The sequence below is a fragment of the Mus caroli genome, unplaced genomic scaffold (assembly GCF_978045245.1).
Source record: "Mus caroli unplaced genomic scaffold, Mus_caroli_1 scaffold_6, whole genome shotgun sequence".
Lineage (NCBI taxonomy): Eukaryota > Metazoa > Chordata > Mammalia > Rodentia > Muridae > Mus > Mus caroli.
This window is the reverse complement of record NW_028227261.1, coordinates 1,008,118-1,032,482: the sequence shown is the minus strand read 5'-3', so window position 1 is coordinate 1,032,482 and position 24,365 is coordinate 1,008,118. Positions and strand designations below refer to the sequence as shown.

Genomic DNA, 24,365 nt, shown 5'->3' with positions numbered 1-24,365 from the left:
ATGTCCGAGCAAGAAGAAGCTGGATTCAGATGTTGGAACTAAAGGAAATTAGTGCTGTTAGGTCTTACAGTATGATGACCTGCCCCGGTGGGTGATCTGAGGTCCACAGGGATAGGAGCGGGGCGTGGCCCGGAGATGGAGCTGTTGAGGAAGGGCGGAGCATGGGAGAGGCAGAGCATAGGAGACTCTGGAAAGGAGAGAGGTTCCAGAGGCTCTGGCAGGGCAGCAGATGGGCAAAGGCAGGCACTGAGTGCAGGACGCAGGAGAGGTTGACTGAAGTGCAAAACCTGGCCAGCCAACAGAAGGCAGCGCCGGCAGGTGACTAGCAGATAGAGGCTGGCCAAGGCTGCCCGGCTCAGTGCCTCTTTCCGGTGGTGCACACCCTGCAGGGTGTCCCAGGCCATTTTAATTGCTGATCCAAAAAAGGCTGGGCAATGGGAACAAGGCAGCGGATACATCTTTCACACCTGCTGAACGTTCACCAACTCCTCGTCAACACTGGGCAGTGGGCAGACTCCTAAGAGGAGGCAGGGCCTCCTGAAGTCCTGGGTATGGAGGATTTCTAAGTCTCTGCTCTTAGAGACTCACTACCTGGGTGTAGAGAAGCTATTTCGGGAGCTGATTGTCCCCAATGGCTGTCCTAGAGAGGAATGGGGTCCTTCCAAAGAGGAACAAGGACAGCCTCCACCACAAGTTCATTCAGTATGTGCCAGGATGGCAGGCTACAGCCAGAACCCAGCACGGGATCACAGCACTGGCAGAATCAATGGCATGCCAAGAACCCAGGCTTGGAGACACTGAAGGACACCAGCCTGTGACCTGGCTACAGAGGTGGTGGACTGTGAACATGAGGAACTGCTTAGCTTGTCTATCTGTGGAAGATGACAAGAGGTGGGTAGGCACAGGAGCAGAGTTGAGCCCTCTCCCCACAAGTTTCTGAGGTCTTCCACAACCTGGGAAGCGGCTCATAAAACATGTCCAGATGCCAAGATCCAGACACACAGGCTACCTAACCTTGTAGTTAGAGTTTCTATTGCTATGATAAAACCCACGTCCAAAAGCAACGGGGTGTCTATGTGTGTGTGTGTGGGGGGGGATTATTTCACTTTGCAGCTGGTAGTCCATCATCCAGGGAAGTCAAAGTAGGAATTCAAGACAGGTACTCAGAGGCAAAAACTGAAGCAGAAGTTACAGAGGAACAGTGCTTACTGGCTTGCTCCTTATGGCTTACTCAGTCTGCTTTCTCATCGTATCTGGAACAACCAGCCCAGGAGGAAGACCTACCCATAGTGAGCTAGACCTCCTACATCAATCATCAATTAAACAAAACAATCAAAAAAAAATGTTCCTAATGACCTATCTGGTGGAGGCATTTTCTCAGTTGAGGGTTTCCCTTCCCAAATGACTCTAGCTTGTGTCAAGTTGACTGAAGTGGAAACTTAAGGGTTCTTTGGAAAGTCATTTGTACTGAATGGTGTTTTGCTAAAGCAGACTGGTGAAGGAATGTTTCACTGAAGCAGACACAGGAAAGAGGATGTTCTGCTAGAGCAAGCATGTGAAAGGACGTGTGATGAAGGATTCTTCGCTAATAACACGCATGTATTGATCCACCTTACACGGCATACTTGAGTTCCTTCTGTTGGGACTCCATGAGAGAAACGCACCAAAAAACTTCCGGTGGTGTGTTCATGGCTTTTTGCTGCTTCTGTGGACTCGGGCCGATTGGTAGAGCAATGTCAGCTGAGACAGACTCACTCACGTGAAATTTTGCTAAGACAGACTCACTGCCGAGGCAAGACACGTGGTGAGAACAAGTGATGTTTGGAGGGAGTATAAATAGGACTCAACAGACAGTGGCAGAGTCCTGCCTTGCTTGCTTATAGAGCTGGCTGCACACTGCTTCTTCGGCTCGGGTCTTCAATGATCTTCACTTTGTAGAGAGAGGCACAGCTGAGAACTTCTCCTGGTGTTCCCGGTCGTCTTGGTTGTTCCCGATGACTCGTGCTGATTCAGCTGAGGTCTGGCTGTTCCTGCTAGGTCCTGCCACCACCACTGCTATCCCAACACAACTGAACTGGGTTGCTGGTGTATCCGAGAAGTGTTTGCAAGTGGAGCAAGTTGCCATTGCTGATCTGTGAACTGAACTGCTGGTTTTCTGACAATGTAGATGGGATTTTCTCTAAAGAATCATTTCTAAACAGGTTCACTTCCCCTGTATCCTTTCTTTTCCACTACCTCTGATGGGTGGGTGCTGAGCTAGAAGGGAGGTTAAAGCGTTAAGAACCATCATTAAAAGTAGACTTTAAAAAAACTAAAGTTATGGTTGACCTAAAACTATCCAGAACGCCTTGGCTGGTCTTCCAGGTTGGAGACTATTCTCTGCAGCTAGAGAGAGCTACTTTGTCTCCTGACTGCTGATATCCAGCAGGACATTGCTTATTGCTTATAAGCTGAGAAGACCTGGCTTCATAGCCAGTTTGACCAGTCACTGCCATGTGCCCTATGTCCTGTGGTATATGCCTTGGGCCTTAGTTGGACCTGTCTGTACATGTATCAGTCAACAGCACCTTCATCATAGGGTTGGCTATGGTGAGGAGCAGTGTTTTTTGTTTTTTTTGTTTTTTTGTTTTTTTTTGACAAGAGCAAAATGGGTGTGGTGAGGGCTGAAGTCCCATGGGACAGGGCACATAGGAGGTGGCTCAAAAAGGATAGACCCAGAAGCCACTCCCGCTCTGGCATGTCCCACTGCTCAGGCCCCAGATGCACACTGTTGCCATTTTGAGGAATCAGGTACTGTCCCTACCTCCAGCCCAGGCAAAGTCTTGGGGGCATAGGCCAGCTCCAAATCTGGGAGGAAAGGCACTGCTTATACCCATCACTGAAGGGTTGGGTAGGCAGGGCAGTTCCAGGTTGACCTGAGAGAGAAACTAGCCATGCTGAATGAGGCTGGCTATAAATACAGATTATCTACACAGGCATGGCTGCCAGGAATACCTGACTTAGCTGTGTCTCAGTCAGGGCGAAGTGGCCTGCAGTGCACCAATCTGTAAGGAGAGCTGGCCTTGCCATACACAGCCTATGCAAGAGAAAGAGCAGTAAATTGGAAATCAGGGTTGCCCCTGTCCCATAGAGATACGAGGGTGCTGCTGTCTCCACTGAGGGCTGCCTACAGTCCCTAGCCAGATAGGAACTGTGCATAGGCCCACACAGGAAGCCCAAATGCTTTCTATCTCAGCAGTACCCTACACAGAAGTAGGGTGACTTGGACCTGGTAGTCTTGGTGCTATAGTTTCAGAGTAAAACACAGAAGGTAACCTGGGAGAAAGAAGGCACTTCCTTGGGCACTGGGAAGACAGGAGGCTGAGGACACACATGGTAATATCTGGGATCAAGGCTCGAGAGTCCGGCAGTGCATAGGTTTTAATGGAACAACCCTAAATAAGCCTGAGTCTCCAGTCTACAAGGAGCACAATGGTGGGGAAATATCAAAATTTGGGCCAAGGGATTGGAGATATTGCTCAGAAAAGTACCTGCTGCAGAAACATAAAAAACAAACAAACAAACAAACAAAGAAACACCCAAGTTTGATTCCCAAAACCTGTCTAAAAAAGATAGGCACACTTGTAATTCCAGCACTAGGAGGTAGAGACAGCTGGATTTTTGGGTTCACTGGCCAGCCAGCCTAGCCTAACTGGTGAATTCAGTCCCATTGTCTCGGGGAATACTGTGGACAGAGGCTGAGGAATGACTCTTGCGATCAACCTCTGACCTTGACAAGTATATACACATATATGGAAACACACACATGAACACATACAGAAGCATGCTCACACTAATTGAGCCAGATACCTTTCAGGTCTTTTTGTTTTGTTTCTTCTATAACATACAGTTCTTCCAGGTGAGCAAACACAAGACAGTACACACCTCTCCCACCCAGCGTTTTGGTTTCTTCTGGAAAGTGCTTTTAAGCCCAGAAAAGTTGCTCCTGTCCTTGTAGCCCTGGATCTCAGGAGCCTGCACTGTGTAGCCCACCTGCTTGACTTTCCAGTGCAAGCAGAATCCAGAGTGTGTGTTTAAGTCCTGCCACGTGAAAGACTCTGAGCGGTACAGACTGTGTGGTGGGGGTGCAGCTCACTAGAGAAGCATGCCTTGAGTTCTATCCCCAGGGGTAAGAGGACAAAACAAAACAAAAGTTAAAATGTAGCTGGGACACAACCTGAAACAGATGGCTCTGGTAAACACTACCCACAATTTGTTTACCTCGGATGCCTTTTTTAAACCTGTATCCACCTGGCTGAGGGGCCCAGAAGGTTAAGAGACCTCTGGCATCTGGGTCAAGGGCCTTCCCATGTGCAGGTTTCCTGTAAATGCTGTTGGATCGGGGTCAAAGCTGACTTTGTGGAAGCTGAGAAACCACAGCCTCCCTGGGGAGTCCCCTGGGGCTCCCACTCACCCCATAACACCAGGAAAGTTTGGTTTCTGCTTGACTTATTGTCTCCACAGGAGGGGCCCCAAGTTTTCCCCCTTTCTGCCGCCCTGCTCTCTATGGCTCTGCCCCTCTTTCTGCTATGTCTGTGATCGTGTGGTCCCTCTGAAGCTCTGGGCACAGCTAGGGCACAGTACACAGGACTGCCCTCTGGAAGTTGCCCTACGGTTGCGCTTCAGGAAAACCTAGAAGGGCATTGGGGGGCAGGGCTGGAAGGCTGGGACTTAGGGCTGTAGGAGCTAACCTCCTAGAGAAAGGGCCAACAAAGGCAGGCACAGGCCCTGGATTGATGAACATGAACTGGGCCATGAGAGGGTTTGGAAAAGACGCTGGAAGAGTTTGTTAAATGTCAGAATGTCACTGTGAACCGACAGAAGTGTGGAAGTGTGGCCTGAAGGATGGCTCAGGGGTGGGAGCTGAAATGGGGCAAGGTCCTGTCCCCCAGTAGCCTCTCCTCCAGTGTCCCTTGGCTTTTTGGGTTAGATTGCCCCAGCTTGGCTTTGCCTGCTGACCATGGCAGTTCCTGGCCACGATCCCCAGTTGGAGGCATGAAGAGGTAGCGTAAGGGAGCCGCAGTGTCTGAGCGTCTCCCTCCCCCAACACACCCTTGCCCCCACACCCCATGTGTGGGCCTGAACAACCACTCTGCTGCCTGGCGGATCCTGCGATGTTTCCCAGGCAACTGTCTCATACAGCCTGTCTGCCTGGCACTCCCACACCCCATAAATGCCGCCGTGCCTGGCTCCAGGCAGCCTTGCCTGCTTGGCATACACAGGCCAGCAGGTGTGGGGAATGCAGCCCGCTGTCAGAAGGCCACGCAGGCAGAGAAGCAGCCCAGGCCTCTTGGACATCCTTGTACAGCCAGTGAAGTGAGTATTGCTGGGGTACCCTGTGTAGATGCTATGCTGTTCTGCCTCACAGTAAGAGTGGAATAGCTGAGTGGCATAGCATGAGCATGTCCCCAGGCATGCTGGCCTACTACAGGCCCCACTTGAAAACTAGAGGCCTGAGCCGGGCGTGGTGGCGCACGCCTTTAATCCCAGCACTCGGGAGGCAGAGGCAGGCGGATTTCTGAGTTCGAGGCCAGCCTGGTCTACAAAGTAAGCTCCAGGACAGCCAGGGCTATACAGAGAAACCCTGTCTCGAAAAACCAAAAAAAAAAAAAAAAAAAAAAAAAAGAAAAAGAAAACTAGAGGCCTGTGTCCTTTCTAGGCTTGGTCACAGGGTCACAGACAGGAGCTGTCATGACCCATTTGTCCAGTAGATGAATGGCAAACCCAGTTCCCAGGAAGGCAAGGAGAATATAGGAAGCCAAGCAGGACTTGGACGACCCCAGCAGATGCAAACTGGAGTGTGATGGACAGGTTCACCTAGTCCAGCAACTTACTGGCCCCTGTTGATGTCAGAGACCAATCCGGGGAATAGCTTTGCTAATGAGAAAGTCAGGACTCTGTTAATACCACCTTGACAAAATAGCATGCCAAAACACCAACCTGGCTGGCAGACCCTCTTCCCTTCTGAGACTAGCTTTGGAGAGTGGAGTTTAGGCTTTTCCTCTAAGATAACTCGGTCTAATGATGGGCAAAGCCTAAGAGAAGAAAGTAGGCCCAACCTGGGTACTGGGCAGATACAGGCAGCCTTATGTCTCCTACACTGGGCCACTTTCTGTGCCACTGTGTGTCTCCTCCAAAGGGCTGAAATAAGGCCGGGCATGGTGGCACATGCCTTTAATCCCAGCACTTGGGAGGCAGAGGCAGGCAGATTTCTGAGTTCGAGGCCAGCCTGGTCTACAAAGTGAGTTTCAGGACAGCCAGGGCTACACAGAGAAACCCTGTCTCGAAAAACCAAAACCAAAAAACAAAACAAAACAAAAAAAAAGGGGCTGAAATATCCTTTTGTAACTGTTGTGAATATTGGCTCAAAAAAAAAAAAAAAAAAAGTTGTTTCTGAAATACAAGGGTTAATCCCAACCAGAGAGTATTTTCCAATAAATTCCTTATCACCACAACAGATAGTTCCAGGAGAGTAAAATATTTTCATCAAATTCAACCTTAATTTTGTTGTTGTTGTTTTTCAAGACAGGGTTTTTCTTTTTGTAGCCCTGGCTGTCCTGGAACTTGCTCTGTAAACCGGGCTGGCCTCAAACTCACAGAGATCCACATGTTTCTGCCTCCTGAGTGCTGGGATTAAGGGCATGCACCACCACCATCTGGCTTTAACTTTATGTTGTTATTGTTATTATTATTAATTATTTCCTGGTCTGGAGAGATAGTTCAGTGGTTAAGAGTACTGACTGCTCTTCCAGAGGTCCTGAGTTCAGTTCCCAGCAACCACATGGTGGCTCACAGCCATCCATACTAGGATATGATGCCCTCTTCAGGCATGCAGGTGTACATGCAGATAAATTACTTTTTTTGTTTGTTTGTTTTTTGTTTTGTTTTGGTTTTTGGTTTTTCAAGACAGGGTTTCTCTGTATAGCCCTGGCTGTCCTGGAACTCACTTTGTAGACCAGGCTGGCCTCGAACTCAGAAATCCGCCTGCCTCTGCCTCCCGAGTGCTGGGATTAAAGGCATGAGCCACCACGTCCGGCGATAGATTACTTTCATACATAAATAAGTATTTTTAAAAAATTCCTTCCTGTGTGGTGTGAGGGTGGGCACACACACCATGGTGGAGGTCAGAGGACAACCTCGCCTTCCACCTTGTGAAGGCACTGTGTCCACAAGTCTAGTTGATCCAAAAGCTTCAGGGGAGGGAAGCCTCCTGTTTCTGCCTCTCCTCTCACAGCACACCGGGAGTTCAGACTTGTGCTGTCCTGCATGGTTTTATGTCAATTCTGAGAACTGACCTCAGGCCCTTATGCTTGCATAGACACTTTGCCTACTGAGTCACCTCCCTAGCCCAAATTCAACTTTTTGTTTTGTTTTGTTTGAGACAGGATCTTTCTTCATAGTCCTGCTTTCCTGGAACTCACTCCATAAACCAGACTCATAGAGATCCTCCTGTCTCTGCCTCCTGGGCACTGGGATGAAAGGTCTGTGCCAGCGTCGTTCAAATTAAACTTTTAAAGCCTTTCTTGGTAATACTTTGCAGATAGCTGGGACAAGGTGGTTTGTTGGGGCTGCTCATTACCTGATTTCTACCTCCTCTGGTTCTAAAATTGGTTGGATTGGGGGGCTGGAGAGATGATTTAATGGTTAAGAGCACTTGCTGCTCTTGCAAAGGATTCAGGTTCATTTCCTAGCACCCACATGGTAGCTCACAACTGTCTGTAACCACAGTTCTAGGAGATCCAAGACCTTTTTCCAACCTCTGTGGGCACCAGACACATATGGCACAAATACATGCACTCTCTGAGATTAAACTTGCTCTTCTTCTTCAAGTCTGCAGAGACAGAAGACAACCTCAGTGTAGGAACCATCCCCAGACCCTGGTCTAGACACAACTTCCAGGATGTGGAACCTGGAAGTACACACGGTGTGTGTATGTGTGTGATCTCACCTAAGGATGGGATGCAAAGTTCTGACTGGGGAAAGACCCAGGAAAAGGGTCTGCGAGTCAGATGGTTGCATGACAGGCTTTTGGAACGGCCCTGACCCCTGGGGGCTGTGAAGTAGAAAGCTACTAGCGAATCCCAATGTGTACAGCAAAGTGCCTGGACTTTTGCTGCCACCAAGTGATGGGCTGCAGGATTGCAGGACGGGATATTGGTTGGGTAGGAAGCCGGGGTTTTTCACGCTGAGCCTTCGTCCCCTGGGCTTTGCGGTTTGATTGCCCTTCTCTTTGGTAGAAAAAAACAGTTCCTCCTTTAAGAAGATGCTGGCAAACTGGACCTGGGAATTTGGTCCTATCCATGGGGCCTTCTTGAAAAAGACTACAGAACTGGAAACTGAGGCAGGGCATTGTCTAGTACCGCTGGGAGGTGCCACCGGTAGGGCAAGCCTGACAGCTCTCTCTGCACGTGTTGACGGAAGGGAGCCCAGGCTCTGCACAGGCTCCAGTGGGCCCAAACTCATCCCTGCAAACTGGAGGGCAGCTCCACCCTGTCCCGCCTCTCCCTCAAGGCGGCAGCCTCGTGTTCCCAACGGTTGGGATCTCGGCGCCTTAGATTCCCAGCGCCACAAAGGGTAGCTGGCACTTGGCAGAGCGGAGAGTGGGGGGGTCTGGAAGCCGCCAGAGCGGATCCCGGTCTGAGGGCGGGCCGGGTTGTAAGTCTCACTTCCGCCGGACGCTGTTTGGAGAAGGATGGAGGAGGAGCGGAGACTGCGGGGGAGGCTGAGCCGTCGGAGGCCGCCCGCGGGGGGCGGGTGAGGCGGGATAGAGCGGAAGGGTGGGGTCCTGGGGGCTTCACCGGGAAGGGGATGGGACGCCTCGATGTTCCCGCCTAGCTGCGGGGTTCCTCGCACACGTGTATCTCGCTACCAGCCGCGCTCCGCCTCTCTCGGGGCGCGGTCGCTTCTTCCGCCCCAACGCTGCTGTTCCCCACCACCACCTCCGCCACCCCTCTTCACATCGCCCATTTACCCTCTTCTTTCTCAGCCCCAGGCTCGGTTTCCCCCAAGAGTCCATTTACCCTTCTACGTGAGGTTCATTCCCGGTCTCTTACTATGGACTCCCTCCTCCATTACCCCACTGTGGACCAGCTCCCTACCCCGAGCCCTGGTACCCCTCACTGTAGAATCAACTCTTCACGATATCTCTACCATGGATGCCCCGGCTGACTCTTCCTATGCTTCCCAGGCCCCCTAACTGCCGTCCCTGGTTTCTCTCGGAGGGAAGTAAGAGTGAGCCGTGGGCTGCTCTGTTGCGCAGCACCGTGAGCGGGACCGCGGATTGGACCCCGAACAGTCAGCCATTACCACCGCTGCCTGCTTTTCCCAGCCAGGTGTGTCCAAAAGCACTAAAGAAGGATGACCTGGGAGAGGGTTCTCAGGCCCTGGGGGGGTCATGGTGTTGGTGGCTGTGACCTTATGGGGACCTACTTTTCAGGAGTCTCTACCTGACCCAGAGTCCACTGTGCCTCCTGAGGTCTTCACTGTGGGATCCAAGACTTTCTCCTGGACGCCTTTGCCACCTGCCCTTCGTGGCTCTGGAAGCTCCTGCCACCTGTTCCGTGGACCTGAAGGTTCCCTAGGGTCACCTACTCCATCCCTGAAAGGATGCCCTGCACTAAATTCTGGTCGAACTCCCAGCACCCAGGAGTGTGTGCAGAGTCCACTTGTGTTGCTGAGCTGCCCGTTGTGCCAGAAGGCGTTTGACCCGAAGTGAGTGTCCCACCGACTTAGGAGGCTAAAGAGAGTGCCTGCATGTGGCTCTGGCCTTTTGTTTATATAACTAAAATCTAAATTATAAATATTTACATATATGTGTGCATGGCACATATGCATGTGGAGGTCAGAAGTCAACATCTTGAAATCTGTTCTTAGCTTCCACCATGTGAGTCTTAGGGATTGAACTCAGGTCCTCAGGCTTGGCAGCAGGAACCTTTATTTGCTGAGCCTTTTTGCTAGTCCTGGTTAATCAAGCGCAAAGTTAGCTTGATTAAGCAGCTGTCAGAACATAAGGCAGAGCCTAGTTCAGAGCCCAACAGTCTCCTCCAAATGATTTTAAAAACCATTTGTGCTGTGCTGGGAGTGGTGGCTTATATGCCTTTAATCCCAGCACTTGAGGGGCAGATGTCTGAGTTCCAGGCCAGCCTGGTCTACATAGTGAATTCCAGAACAGCCAGTTCTATGTAGAGAGATCCTGTCTCAAAAAACAAAAACAGAAACAAAAAATGCGCATATTTATTGTTTGTGTAGTATATCTACATGCTCAGAGAGTTTTGCACAGAGGCACCCATGTGCACAGAGGCCAGGTCAAGTTTTTCTTGACACTTCCTACCTTGTTTTTTTTTGAGAGACTCTCTCACTGAATCTAGAGCTCATTGATTTGGCTAGGGTGTCTAGCCAAGGGGCTCGGGTTCCACCATTTCATCCAGCCACCAGTACTTGGGTTATGAATGCATATAACCTTTTACATTGGTAATGTTTGCATAGAAGGTACTTTACCAAGTGAGCCATCTTTCTAACTTCCAAAATGTGCCTTTTTATTAGAATCAAGCCTTTATGAATTTTGGAGGATTCCCCAATCCCACCCCTCAACAACAGCTATCTCTACTCACACCTACAAAGCTCACACAAGGGGGTGTTGAGTGTGGGCTGGGTTGAGTCAGGTTATGGCTGTCTCCAAGTGGGGTCCTGTTTATGTGATAGTGAATGGTTTGAAAAGTTGACACCTCCATGTTTCTTACCCAGGGGCGGAAGCTGAGGGCTCAAACCCTTTTGGGGAATTCGTTTTCAAAGAGCCCATTAGATTCCCAATCTTGTCAGGGCTCCTGCTCCCCTCTTGTTCCAGGACGGCTTTTTGTGTGTGCTGTCCTTGGGTGTGTCTAAGAAAAGACTTGAAGACAGGGCCATTGAAGAGGGATGCTCTATCCTCTGGGTGCTTTTCAATTGGCTGTATGAAAGCTTGGCAAAGCGCCTTGCTTTTCTGAAGTAGGTGTGAGCAAGGTGGGCTCAAGTCTTAGCAAGTCTGGAGTGATTAATTTTCACGTTGAGCTATAAAGGAACTGGGATGTATTTGACCAGACTCACCTGAGGTGGCAGCCAGATCACTAGGCTGACTGGCGGGAAATCATGTCCCATGGACTTCAAGGAGTTCCCTTCTATTCCTGACCCACTGCAGGGTGTTCTGGGGCTTAAATGGCAGGGATGTTGTCACAATGGGTAAGATCTGTTAAGGAGGCAGGTCAGCTCGACACAGTGAGCTGTCATATTGTCCTCTGAGGGCAGTCTATGCAGACATTGCTGCCCAGCTGAGCTGGCACAAGGGAGCCTGGGGATGCCCCTCAGGGGGGACCATACCACTCGTTCCTTCCTTTAGCCCAGTGTGAGCCACACAGAGCACTATTTTATTCCTAAACCTGGCAGGAATTGAACACTAGGTTGACATGTATACAGTGTTCTTCATTCCAAGATCTTGCTGCTGTATTCAGATACTTCCTAAGTCTTTCCCCACCTTTGGGAACTCGGTGTAGTACCCCCACCCCCACCCCCCAGCTTACCAGTCTGCAGATACTCAAGTCATTTTTATATAAAACAGTTGTTACTTCATGGATTCTACATCTCTAAGTGGCTTTATGGAAGCAGCTGCTAATTCTGTATTGCTTCGGGAGCGATTACAAGGGCAAGTCTTTATATTTAGTACAGTCGCTTTTTAAAAAGTATTTATTTTTTAATCTGTGATTCTTTGAATCTGCAGATGTAGGACCCACAGATAGGGAAACCAATATATTTTCTGATGTCTATGTGCCAGATAGGCAACCGGTGAATCAGTTCACCAGGTGGAGATGTTTACTAATCTGGTGAGACCTGGTGATTGTGAATTTTCTGTGTGTGTCTCTGCATGTCTTTGTCTGTTCACCTGTCCCCCATAACCCCTGGTTGTCTGTCCCCCCTGTCCTTTTATTTCAATGTGTAACCTAGGTATTGAACATCAGAGGCCAAGCTGTCTTCTTGCTTCAGCTTTCAGAGTAGCTGGGATAACCAGTGTGTACCATGCCTGGCTCGTGATTGTGACTCTAGTAGTACATTCATAAACTGGAATGAATCCATGTTGGTTTGCTATAGCCAGGGATGAGCTGTGTTTAGGAGTAGAAGGAGCCCAGCTATCAGATGGGTACCACAGAAATAGCTCTTGCTGTAGGGTAGTATCTGGAGGAATCCCTGAGATCCCAACTTGAGGAATGACACCTGGAAACTCCCAATAGATGATCCACACAGAACCTTGAGGCACCTTGCAGAAAGCTGGAGGCAGGGAAGTGTTAATACCTTGGCTACATTGGTTGAGGGACTCTCAGGGACTTCAAAAACCTTCAAAAACCTTTTTTTTTTTTTTTTTTTTTGCACTGCCAGTTGAGGGAGCCATTGGAAGTCTAGCACCTAGGAGCAGGGGTATCAGATATAGGCTCAGGTAATGTAAGGGGCCTTGCTGTCTGTTCTCTGGCCATTGATGTGGGTCACCTAGGATACAGTGAGCAAGCTAAGCCCTGGGAAGCCTGTGAGGGCACGTAATGGGCACTTGGTTGGCCAGCAGTATATCCAGAGGCTCCTTGGGATCTGGGGTGTTCCACCTGAGGACTTCTGTGAGTAAGTTCACCAGCCTAAGTACATACAAGGTGAGCTGGCTGTTGGACACACATGGCACTGTGATAAGAGTCTTTCACAGGGTTCTGGGTTTGCTTTACATTGGGAGATGGCAGTCCTGCTCTGTCAGGCTCAGATGAGACTGTCTGACATTGGCCTGGGGAAGGGGACTCATTGTGGTGGTCATGTGGCTTCAGGAACTATAGGGAGGGAGGGATGCAAGATAGAGTCTGAGTGGTGAGTGTTTCTTCCTCTCTGAGGATGGAAGGCTATACTATATGGTACTCAAAAGAAGCAGGGCCCTTGGAGCATAGACCAGTAAGTTTAGCCACTCTGGGAGCATGCCCTCGTGATGATATCTAAGAGATGGACACTGTAATAGGATGGTGGCCATATAGCCTCACAGCAAGCCCTAGGCTGCTGAGCTTAATTGTCAACTGCTGTCCTGGCAGTTCTACTGACCACCCTAGCTGGGTCACCTCCTCCCTCTGATGGGCAGACAACTCCATCAGGGGTGGACAGTCTGTTCATATGCTACCCTCATTCTTTGGTTATGATGCCCTTTCCAGGGTCACTGGCCCAGCACTCCTGAGGTACAGGAGCTATATGGGCCTTCCAGAAATGCAGCGCCAGAGGCCATATGACTGAATCTTACATGGTGGGGCTTGGTCCTTTCACATCAAGAAAACATTCCCGCCGGGTGTGGTGGTGTACACCTTTAATCCCAGCACTCAGGAGGCAGAGACAGGTGGATTTCTGAGTTCAAGGCCAGCCTGGTTTACAGAGTGAGTTCCAGGACAGCCAGGGCTATACAGAGAAACCCTGTCTTGAAAAACTAAGAAAAAAAGAAAAAGAAAAAGAAAATATTTCCTAGTCAGACATGGTGACTATAGTCCCATATACTTTTAGTCCTAGTACCTGAGAGGCACAGAGGCAAGTAGATTTCTGTGAGTTTGAGGTTAGCCTGATCTACAAAGTGAATTCCAAGACAGGCAGGGCTATATAGGAGACCCTCTTTTAAACCAACCAACCAATCATCTCCCTCAAAAGAAAGCATACCCAGGCTGGGTACCTCTTGGGTGGGATGTCTGACTCTTGGGGGATGGCAGGCGGCTGTCCAAAGGAGCTGTTTTGTTTTGTTTTGTTTCGAGACAGGGTTTCTCTGTGTAGCCCTGGCTGTCCTGGAACTCACTTTGTAGACCAGGTTGGCCTCGAACTCAGAAATCTGCCTGCCTCTGCCTCCCGAGTGCTGGGATTAAAGGTGTATGCCACCATAATTGGCTGCTGCTGCTTCTCCTTCTTTTTCTTCTTTAATAAGACTTATTTATTTATTTATTTATTTATTTATTTATTATATGTAAGTACACTGTAGCTGTCTTCAGACACTCCAGAAGAGGGCATCAGATCTCATTACCGGTGGTTGTGAGCCACCATGTGGTTGCTGGGATTTGAACTCAGGACCTCCAGAAGAACAACCAGTGCTCTTAACCGCTGAGCCATCTCTCCAGCCCACCTGGCTTCTTTTTAAACTTGAATTACATTGTGGTATGTGTGTGTGTATGTGTGTGTGTGTATACAATGAGTGTGGAAGTCAGATAAAAACTTAAAGTTAGCCGGGCGTGGTGGCGCACGCCTTTAATCCCAGCACTCGGGAGGCAGAGGTAGGTGGATTTCTGAGTTCGAGGCCAGCCTGGTCTACAAAGTGAGTTCCAGGACAGCCAGGGCTATACAGAGAAACCCTGTCTTGAAAAACCAAAAAAAAAAAAAAAAAAAAAAAAAACCCAAAAAAACCCCAAACCAACCAACCAACCAAACAAACCTTTCAGTTATTTTCTTCTATCATGTGGGGTCCAGGGACTGATCTCAGGTCATTTGTTTGGAAGTAAGCGTTTAACTCCCTGAGCCACCTTGCTGGCCCCAGAGAGGCATTGGGCCAGGATGCGTAAACCAACAGATGTTGGGGAAGCTTCTCAAACACTGGTCAGGGAAGGAGTCTATGGGGCTAAGAAATCTCTGACCTGGAGAAGGGTCCTCAGGTAACGGGGGCTGGGGGGTGACTAACTCAGTCTAATAAGGTTATGGTGACCCCTGTTTACTGTGCCCTCCAGCTGACTGGCCATGGGAGAGCCCAGAACTCTTCTCAGTGCTTCAGAACTTTGTGGAGGCCCTTCCTGTGCCTTGTGACGGTTTCTTCTCCCTTGTAGGCTGACCCAGCTAGCTATGGATAGCCACCTTGCTCAGTGCTTGGCTGAGAGCACAGAAGATGTGGTGTGGTGAGCGTCAAGGTGCCTTGCTGTATCTTCTTCAAGCCTACACGCCGACATTGGATGTGGCTTCTGAGACATCTTCGTGTGGACACCCGAGTATTGGCTCCTTCTGGTTTTGTTCATGGGCATTGGACATAATGCTGGTCACTGACAGCAGGCAGCACTGATCCTCTGTGGATCCATCTTAATTGTCAGCCTAACAGGATGTGGAATCACCCAGGAGACACATCTCAGGTGTGCCTGTGAAACTGTTTCCAGAGATTACCTGGGAAAGGAAGTCCCAGCTGAATGTGGGTGGCACCGTAGCCTGGGGTCCCACTGATTGAAAAGGGAAAACGGAGAAATCGAGCTGTTTCCTGACTGGGGATGTGATGAGATGCACTGCTCGCCTGCTACGGCAGCCATAGCTACTTTTGCTACTGTGCCCTCTTTGCCGCAGGGACTGTACCTTAACTGTGAGCCAGAATAAATTTTAAGTTGCTTTCCAGTATTTTGTTTCCTTCATAGCAAGAAGGGGCGGGGGGATCACCCAGGAAGGGGCACCAGGATCTGTCACAAGGTAGAATTGGGTATCTCTACCCAAATCAGCATCTGTAGCCTGGCAGCACCTTTTCCTGACTGCAAGAGTGATATACTGAGTCACAGTCCACAGACATTTTAAAAAAAGAGATAATTGTGGGCAGTTGTATGTGTCTGTGTAGGGATGTGCGGGTGGGAATGTATTACCAATGGAGGGCAGAGGAACTACAGGTATGGGCAGTTGTGAACTGCTGGGACTCTGCAAAAGCAGTGTGGCCCACACACCAGGGCATCCTGGTAGGCCCTCCAATCATGTTTTTTTTTTTAAAGATTTATTTATTGATTATATGTAAGTACACTGTAGCTGTCTTCAGACACTCCAGAAGAGGGCGCCAGATCTTGTCACGGATGGTTGTGAGCCACCATGTGGTTGCTGGGATTTGAACTCTGGACCTTTGGAAGAGCAGTCGGGTGCTCTTACCCACTGAGCCATCTCACCAGCCCCTCCAATCATGTTTTTAAAAAGTTTTTTATTTAATGTATGAGTATCTGCATGTACACCTGCATGCCAGAAGAGGCCCCAAGATTTCACTATAGATGGTTGTGAGCCACCATGTAGTTGCTGGGAATTGAACTCAAGACCTCTGGAAGGGCTGCCAGTGCTCTTAACCACTGAGCCATCTCTTTAGCCCTCTAGTCATGTTTTGTATCTTCCTCAGAGCACTCACCTCTCCACCTGAGAAACAGCACTGCGGGCTGAGGCTCATCCCTCAGTTACTGACCTGAGGTCTTCATCCCAGTGATGATGGAGCCTTTGGGAAGTGACAGATCATGAGGGTGGAGTTCCCTCAAGGAGATTGGTGTACTTATTCAAGGGGCCTTGGGGGATAGGACCCCACTAGCACTACAGGACATAGCAAGATGTCTGTCCTCAGTGTCACCAGAACGCTCCATGCTGGCTCCTTGGTTTCCAGGACTGAGATGGCAATGTGTTGTCTACTTAGGCTAGGGAGTGTCTTGGTGGTACAGTGTTTGCCTAGCCTGAACCAACCCCCTAGTTCTAACCTGATGCTCAGAGGAATGAAAGGTGTCATGGTGGGTACAGCATGTGAGTCCCTGAGACCTGATCTCCTTATGTGTGAGGGTTAGGGCTCAAAGCAACTTTAGTTTGAATCAAAAGTGGTTCCCGAAGAAGAGACCGTAAGGGGGAGATATGGGTCATACCTTGTGAGTCACATGCTTTGGCTGCCGTATAAGTGAAAGTGTCATAATGGCGAATTTACATTGTGTTTTCTTCTTGTGCTATTAAGCTCAGATTCTAAATTGTGGGCTCGGACGCCCACTTAGGCCTGGCGCTCCCTCCCCCTCCGTTTGTGTTTTGAATCCACTCTGACTGAGGACAACTTGATTTTGCTGTCAGGACCTCCTGAGTGCTGGGATTGCAATGTCCCCTACTAAGCTTGCTTGTGTCAGGTATTATTGTCCATGGAAACAACTGTTGGCCTCAGGCTGGGGACAGGCATGGTCTGAAAGCCCACGATACCCAGGAAATTTGTATTTTCCTTTCAAAAGTGGTTTCAATGAGTTCAGTGTGGTGTCTCGCATCTGTAACCTTAGCAGGTGATAGTGAGGATCAAGAGTTCATTCCCAGCCTCTCCTACATAGTGAATCCAAGGCCAGCCTGGACTGCAAGAGACTGTCTCAAAACACAAACTGAAAGTGCCTCATGGGAGGGGAACCCCAAAACACATGGGGGCGGGCTGTGGTGTAGTATAGTGCTTGGCGAGGACTCACCATGCCTAGAACCCCTCCAAAAAACTCACACTACCTGAAACTGGCTGTGTGGCCAGGTGAAGAGGCACATTTGAAAAGGCTGCTATGGGGGCTGGAGAGATGGCTCAGCGGTTAAGAGCACTGACTGCTCTTGCAGGGGGGTCCTGAGTTCAAATCCCAGCAACCACATGGTGGCTCATAATCATCCATAATGAGATCTGATACCCTCTTCTGGAGTGTCTGAAGACAGCAACAGTGTGTACTTAGATATAATAATAAAATAAATCTTAAAAAAAAAAGAAAAGGCTGCTATGTTAGGGTCCTCCTAGAGGACTGCCGAGAGATGAGGGAGGACCCCCTGGTCACAGGCTGAAAGGGACGGCAATGGTCTGGATCTCATGCAGTGTGTTCCAGGGAAAGGTGTGGGGAGAGGGAGACCAAGTCTGGAGCTCTGATGTAAGTGGCTAAATGGTATCTACCGTGGAGGACTCTTTTTCACCTGGTCCCGTGAGACCAGTCTCTGGAAACGTCCTCAACAGATATCCCAAAATGATATTCTCTCAGATTTCCTCATCTAGTCAGCTGGCAGTTTTCTAGAGAATTATTTATTTTATGTATATGAGTACACTGTAGCTGTCTTCAGACACACCAGAAGAGGGCATCAGATCCTATTACAAATGGCTGTGAGCCACCATGTGGTTGCTGGGAACTGAACTCAGGACCTCTGGAAGAGCAGTCAGTGCTCTAAACCACTGAGCCATCTCTCCAACCCCAGCTGGCACTTTTCTAACTGCAATTCCAACGCTATAACCTCAGAAAGTAAAGCTATGGAGAGCCCAGAGCTGGGAGAGCGTGTGTGTGTGTGTGTCAGCACAATCGGATGTTATAGTGGCACACCTATCCAAACCTCCAAAACACATCAGGAGGAAGAGGGGAGTCTTCCATTTCGAGGACAGACTCAGGTCATAGGGATGGGTCCATGGGCACTCAGCAGGCAGGTGTGTGGGACACCCGTACTTCTGTGTTGAGAGCCTGAATGTGTCCTGGGAAGGGGCTCTTAGGAAAACAGATATAAAACCCTCTGTTTTCCCCCAAACACCTACTTTGAATACAAATAATAACAGGAAGGGCATTTTCATCAAAGTCTTTAATGGATGTGCAAGAGTAAGAACGACCTTGGCCGTGGAGGGCGAAGATATCGCCCACAGAAGGAACGCCGGCGGGCGATGGGCTCCACTGATCAATTGTACAAAACCACATGGTTACCGAGTTACAATCATGAAGTCACCAGTGTCTGAGAACACACGCTTTCTTGCCCGGAGCCATTTGCAAACTTTAGGGTGTTTCCCACCCCCCCCAAGTAGTCACATTTCAATACATCCTTCACTTTCTTTAATTTATAAAACAAATTGCTATATATAAAAATCTCCCCCTCTGGTGGGCACAATGTTATTCACACATTTGTACATGAGCAGCCGAACCAGTCACCAGCAAGTCATTTGGCAATAGGGCAGTATCCAAATAAACACCCCCATGTCTAACAATCCAGGGTTCCTGTGCTGGCTGGGCAAAGGAGTTGGTGCTGTCCCTAGGCAGCACACTGGGAGGAAAGGAGGCTCGCAGGAGCCCGTTTTCATTTGGATCATCTGCGGGCTCTTTATCTTAGCAGCTCAACTCATGGGCAGCTGTGACAACACAGGCCTCAGATTGGGGCTCCAGCCACTTGGACCCCCAGATTAGGCTAAGTACCCCTGGAAAGCCCCCAGGCTGAGCTGGGTACCTGTGAGAGGCCCCTAGGCTGGGCTGGGTACTCCTGGGAGGCCCAAAAATCGGCTCTTAGGCTCTATTTGCATTTTTTTGACTAGTTGGGGACATATCTTACCAATGGACACAGGGAGTGCTGGCTAAAATGTGTCCATGATCAATAGGAGACACAGAGCCACCCAGAAGCCTGGATTTGGGATATGGTGTCAGAAACCTGGGCTGCCTGTTCTGTCCCAGCACCATGGATCTGGGTGTGGCTCTGACATGTTTCAGTGCCAGACATGGCGATGGCCTGAGAAACCTGAGTGTTTTGGGGTGAGGGCTGTGGGTGGCCACTGGGCGTCACGGAGAAGCAGGGCAGCACCGTAACAGCGCCTCTAAAATTTTCATTTTCTCCAACTCTGATTGTTGTCAGGGCCACCAGCCCCAAGGCATGAAGCAAATATGACCGGAGACTAGACTCCACTCTGCCCTGACGTGGAGACTCAGGGTCTCAACCTGGCAGGGTTGGGGGTGTGTAGCATGTTTGCCATATGGGCCAGCCTGGCTTGGGTGGACCTGGGGTGCTCAGTCACTGCGGTGTACCTTCTCCATCTCCTGCCCACGACAAAGGTGGGTAAGCCATGGCCACACCTGACCTGCTAAGGGTAACGTTAGCTGACCTCTTCCCAGAAAGCCTTGGGCTGGCCTTTGGAACTAACCTAGAGAGGAGGATGGCTGAGCACAGCAGTTATGGAAGCAGGCGTGCTTCCTCAGGAAGAGTGTGGGATTATGGGTAGTCTGTCACTTTAAGGCTAGGGTCCATCACACACGTTGTCTTTAAATTTCCTAATCTGGAGTATTAATGATAAAAATATTTTCCAAAAAATCTAATGTATAACACAAGACGTCTTGGAGGCACTGGCTAGTGTTTTCAGAAATATATTTTGTGCGGATTTAGTTTTCAATTATTTTCCCTTTTTATTTATTTACCTATTTATTTGGTTTACTGGTGCTTTGGTGAGCAATGTTTTAGAATCGCTATGATCCAATTTTCCCCATCAGAGTCCAAACGGTTGGTGGGAACAGTGCCACCAACCTGGTAAGGGTGTCCCTTCGGCCTTGGCCTACCATGGCTAGCTGTGCTAGGTATGAAAATACTTGTTAAATATTAACAACAGAACTTACCGGGATTTAGAAAACGTTCCGAATCTGTAACAATTCTTGTTGCAGCGCATCCCTGCAGGCACTTGGGTGCCTGTCCCCTGCCTATGTCCTGACTGCTCAGAAAGCACAGCTCCTCCTCATGTGGGGGCTGTGCTGGGGACATCAGGCGGGTGCCACAGAAAAAAGGCATCAGAGGAAGCTTCGACATCATCGGTACACTTTATTCCTCAGGGCATTACACGCTAACTTTTCCTGGAGCGGGTCAGTGCATCGAGTTCTGTTTCTGTGGAAGATGTGCACTTTTCCAAACGGCGTGGCTGGCTGTCTCACCCTCCGGTAGGGCCTCTGTGCACAGGAAGCGGTTCCTTCAGCACAAAGCCAGCCTCTGGGGCCTGGACACAAGAGATTGCTCTGTCTAGAAGTGCCTGTTGGACGCCCCTCTTCGGTCTTGGTGGCCAGCATCCCTCCCTGGCTGCTTGGAGCCTCGGTGCCCGGCCTGGCATGCATATGCTGTAGTTAAGGGTAAAGTGACAGGGTCATTCACAGGCGTGTCCACAACAGAGATGCTCATGGCCTCACACGGACTCCTCAGCAGACAGCAGAAGCGGGTTGATGTACTCAAAGCCTTCAAACTCGGACTGGTCGATCCTCTTTATGACGTCCCTAAAAATACAAGAAGCAGATGAAGACTGGCAGCTGTGTCCCTCCCTAGTTCACACTCTAGAGGCAAGGACTCAAGCATGGGGCCATGCACTGGCCCAGGGGTCCTAGCTGCTTAGGACACGTTCCACTGTGACACTTGTTGGGCCAGGTCAGGATACCCGGGACTTACTCATCATCTGGGGTCAGCTGTACAGGCTCGCTGGTGAACTGCGTGTCAAAGTTGTCCAGGCCATAGTCATCTGTGATCTGGGGCTGGAAGGGAGGCAGGGTCTGCTTCTTTTCCAGCTGGGAACATTGACAAGAGAGAGGTCAGATGGGTGCTGAGCATCCTCTCTGCCAGCGTCAGTTCTTTGTGTGCACATAAATTACAAAATAAAATGGGAAGCTCAGCTTTTCAACATGCCTGGTATTTGAATGCCATTTTTTACCCCTAAAAGCACAGAATCTAGAAGAAAATATGCAGTACCAGGAAAAGCAAACAGGTTAAAAAGATGCTGGACATATAGGCCCCATTGTGCCTAGCAACAATGTTACCACTGGCGGCTGAAAGCTTGTGCGTGCGCACAAGTGCCTAGAAACAATGTTACTGCTGGTGTCTGAAAGCTTGCTTACACAGGAGTGCTCTCTCTCTGGTCTCAGAACCTGATCATAATGGTATTTGGGTGTGACAACACCCTCACCTAGATGGGCACTGGGAAAATCACCTTCAATCCTCTCCTCATCCTAACTCTGTCTCCATCTTTGACTATTTAGAGTTGGACCCTCTAGCCCAGCAGGGAATGAACAGCCATCAGGAGAGACTCTGGTGTCTGGCATGTGCCACATGGTACCGTGATGTATGTGGCAAGAAATCCTCTCAGTATCACACTCATGCCAGGTGGTGGTGGTGCATGACTTTAATCTCAGCACTCGGGAGGCAGGTGGGTCTCTGAGTTCGAGGCCAGCCTGGTCTACAGAGAGAGTTCCAGGACAGCCAAAAGATACAGCTGTTCTTTATCAAGCAGGGCTCTTGGGCTACACAGGGGTAATGACACAGTGGGGGCATCCCTGAGGATTTGGTGCCCATCCTTCTGTCCAGTCAGTATTCACTCTGCTCTTTCAGGGGAAGGTGGCTGACAACAGGTCCCAGAACAATGTGAAGATCTGTCCTATGGGCCACACTGCCCTGCACGGGCTTGGGATGCAGGCCTTATGTAGCTGGTGTGGGAGCTGATGTGATGTTCCCTAGTACATTTAGGCTCTGTGGCAGGGATCAGTGTCTGGCTTATAGATGCATCTCAGATCTTAGAAACAAACCTGATCCGACAGAGGAGTACGGCATACGTGGGTAAGTGAATGATGAGTAAGGAGAGGTAAGGGTCCCAGTGCAGTCCTGCTGTTAGATGGAAGACCCAAGACTGGGTAACTTACAAGGACTTGACATTTGCCCTTGTGCACCTGGGGACGGGGGGACACAATGACTCCTTACCCCTCATGAGACACCCCGAGCCCATGCCTTCAGCCTCGCCTTTCAGGGATCCCATACCTAACCCCTCCCACACTCCCCGAAGTTCCCAGTAGAGTTTTAGGGACATACTTGGCTGTCTAGAACGCAACTGGCTGTGTTACCAAGCATGGATGAGTGAGTGTGGGTATGAGGAAGAACTCCTTACCACGTGCATCACAGTGCTGTGTGGTGACACCAGATTATCTCCTGACTGCTGTGCATTGCCCTGTGGACTGGAGGGTCTACTTCTACACCATAAATGGCAGAGAAGACAGCACATGTGAGTAGAGGAGAGTGGTGAGACCTTGCTGGAGGGAGAAGGTAGCACTAAGTCTGGCAGCAGCCAGAGTAACTCCTGAGCTCACAATGGGTCTGCTCTGAATACACTAGCCAGCCTGGAGGGAGTCAGTTCCCAGCACTGTTGTGGGCAGGGAGACTAGCTGTGAGTACCTAGATAGCACCTGCCATTTGGATACTTTGTATCCAAGCCAAAGAAATTCCCCAGAGGTCAGGATGGTGCTGCTGCAGTTGCCTACTGAATGAAGTCTGGGCTATGCCTGCTGATCCTGGGCTACAAGAGCTGGTTCTGTTCAGTCTCAAGGGCTGGGAGGTGTGCCTGGGGCTAGTAGCAGTGGCGATCCCATTTCTGATGACTACCTGATCACAGTTCCCATAACTGCCTCCAGCACCTGTTTGTCTCCTGAGCCCCCTGCCTGGGCCTTCTGGATGTGGCCCTTCATCCCATCCTCCTCTATCTTCCTCCTCTCCTGGCCACAGGCTCATGCCATGACCATGGACCCCTCCTTTCTTTTCTTTGGCAGGAAGCCTGAGAAACCTGAAGGTTTTTGTGACAGCCTGTCTTCCCATTTACTCTCCCCTCTGGAGTAAAATACTTTCATCCAAAAGCCTTGGACCTATAATTTAAACTTTTTTTTGTTGTTTTTTTTCGAGACAGGCTTTCTCTGTGTAGCCCTGGCTGTCCTCGAACTCAGAAATCCGCCTGCCTCTGCCTCCCGAGTGCTGGGATTAAAGGTGTGCACCACCAATGCCCGGTTTATTTAAACTTTTAAAAGTTACATTTATGAGTGGGTACACGCAAAGCATGGCACAGGTATGGATGTTTGAGGACAAATTCTGGGAGACAGTTCTCTTACTCCACCATATGCATCCTGGAAATCTAACTCAGGCTGTCAGCTTGGTGGCAAGCACTTTTTTACCCACTGAGCAATTATCTCACTGGTCTGAGCCTATTTAAATTAACTGACATGGGGCAGGAGTGGAGGCTATCAATTTCCTGTCAGTTCTCACTGGTAGGAACTAATGTCAAGGGAGCTTGTTTTAGCCACAGTCTGACTCACTCCTCAAGGTGGCCAGTTGCCACCTGCCAGTTACCTGGAACATAATGGGTTTGATAGCAGGTGGTAGCAATGCCCAGATGGCTGCCACAGCTCTTTCCAGTTCATGGTGAGTTAGGGACTGGGACCTTTGCAAAGATATATACCTCCCAGATCTGATATGCTGTCAAACCCCTATGGAGTACCACGACAAGGAGGGTCTGTGGATAGACCCTTGTAGTAAGCAGCCCCAGCCAAGCATCCTAAGGGAGCCAGCATTTTGCTGTAGGACACATTTCTTTCAGAACCAATTTCCTGACCAGTCACAGCTCTGCCTGGGACAATGTCCAATAACTTTCCTATGGCCTTTATGCTAATATCCAAACCTTCTGGTGGAGATTTGGCAGGGAGGGATGTGCCGGATGGCCCATGGTGGACTTTGTGTGCTCAGCAGAACATATGCTCCTACCCTCACATCACAGAGGAGGGGCAGGAGGCCTGGCTCCATAGGCCCTAGAGACAGCTGGCAGTGCCCTCCCTTCTGACTCCATCCCTTCTTCAGAGCACTAGAGGGGAATGGTAGAGGAGCCCCTGGCTAAAGCCCAGGGAGGACTCTGAGCACCCAGCTCTAGGGTGCTCTGAGTCTAGAGAGGAGAAGCTTAAAGGATCTGGTAGGTAGCATAAAGTCACTATGAGGGTTGCTGTACCATGCACACAGTCCTCAGGTCACCCTCTGGGATG

The 24,365-nt window shown here is 49.8% G+C and overlaps 2 protein-coding genes across 4 annotated transcripts in view; one reads left to right on the top strand and one right to left on the bottom strand.

Moving 5' to 3' along the window:
- Nucleotides 1-8,706: 8,706 nt before the first annotated feature.
- On the top strand, nucleotides 8,707-15,426 carry Faap20 (FA core complex associated protein 20). Its single transcript, XM_021160573.2, has 4 exons — nucleotides 8,707-8,793; nucleotides 9,227-9,371; nucleotides 9,476-9,750; nucleotides 14,877-15,426. The coding sequence occupies exons 1-4, from the start codon at nucleotides 8,732-8,734 to the stop codon at nucleotides 14,947-14,949; spliced, it is 555 nt and encodes a 184-aa protein (XP_021016232.1). The 5' UTR covers nucleotides 8,707-8,731; the 3' UTR covers nucleotides 14,950-15,426.
- Nucleotides 15,427-20,341: 4,915 nt separating this feature from the next.
- The window catches only part of Prkcz (protein kinase C zeta), a 103,629-nt gene continuing 99,605 nt past the window's right edge, over nucleotides 20,342-24,365 (bottom strand). For all 3 annotated transcript variants that reach the window (XM_021159769.2, XM_029476138.2, XM_029476137.2), the window contains 2 exons: nucleotides 20,974-21,089; nucleotides 20,342-20,804 (listed from right to left, as the gene is read on the bottom strand). In XM_021159769.2, coding sequence (XP_021015428.1) covers nucleotides 20,717-20,804; nucleotides 20,974-21,089 — 204 coding nt within the window. In that variant the 3' untranslated portion in view covers nucleotides 20,342-20,716. The remainder of the gene's footprint in view (nucleotides 20,805-20,973; nucleotides 21,090-24,365) is intronic.

What these genes read in the sequence shown, in the direction of transcription:
- Faap20 (XM_021160573.2), top strand. Translation starts at nt 8,732, where the DNA reads ATGGAGGAGGAGCGGAGACTGCGGGGGAGGCTGAGCCGTCGGAGGCCG. An exon ending in TGCCTGCTTTTCCCAGCCAG is followed by an intron (nt 9,372 to 9,475) that starts GTGTGTCCAAAA and finishes CCTACTTTTCAG; the next exon opens with GAGTCTCTACCTGACCCAGA. An exon ending in CAGAAGGCGTTTGACCCGAA is followed by an intron (nt 9,751 to 14,876) that starts GTGAGTGTCCCA and finishes TCTCCCTTGTAG; the next exon opens with GCTGACCCAGCTAGCTATGG.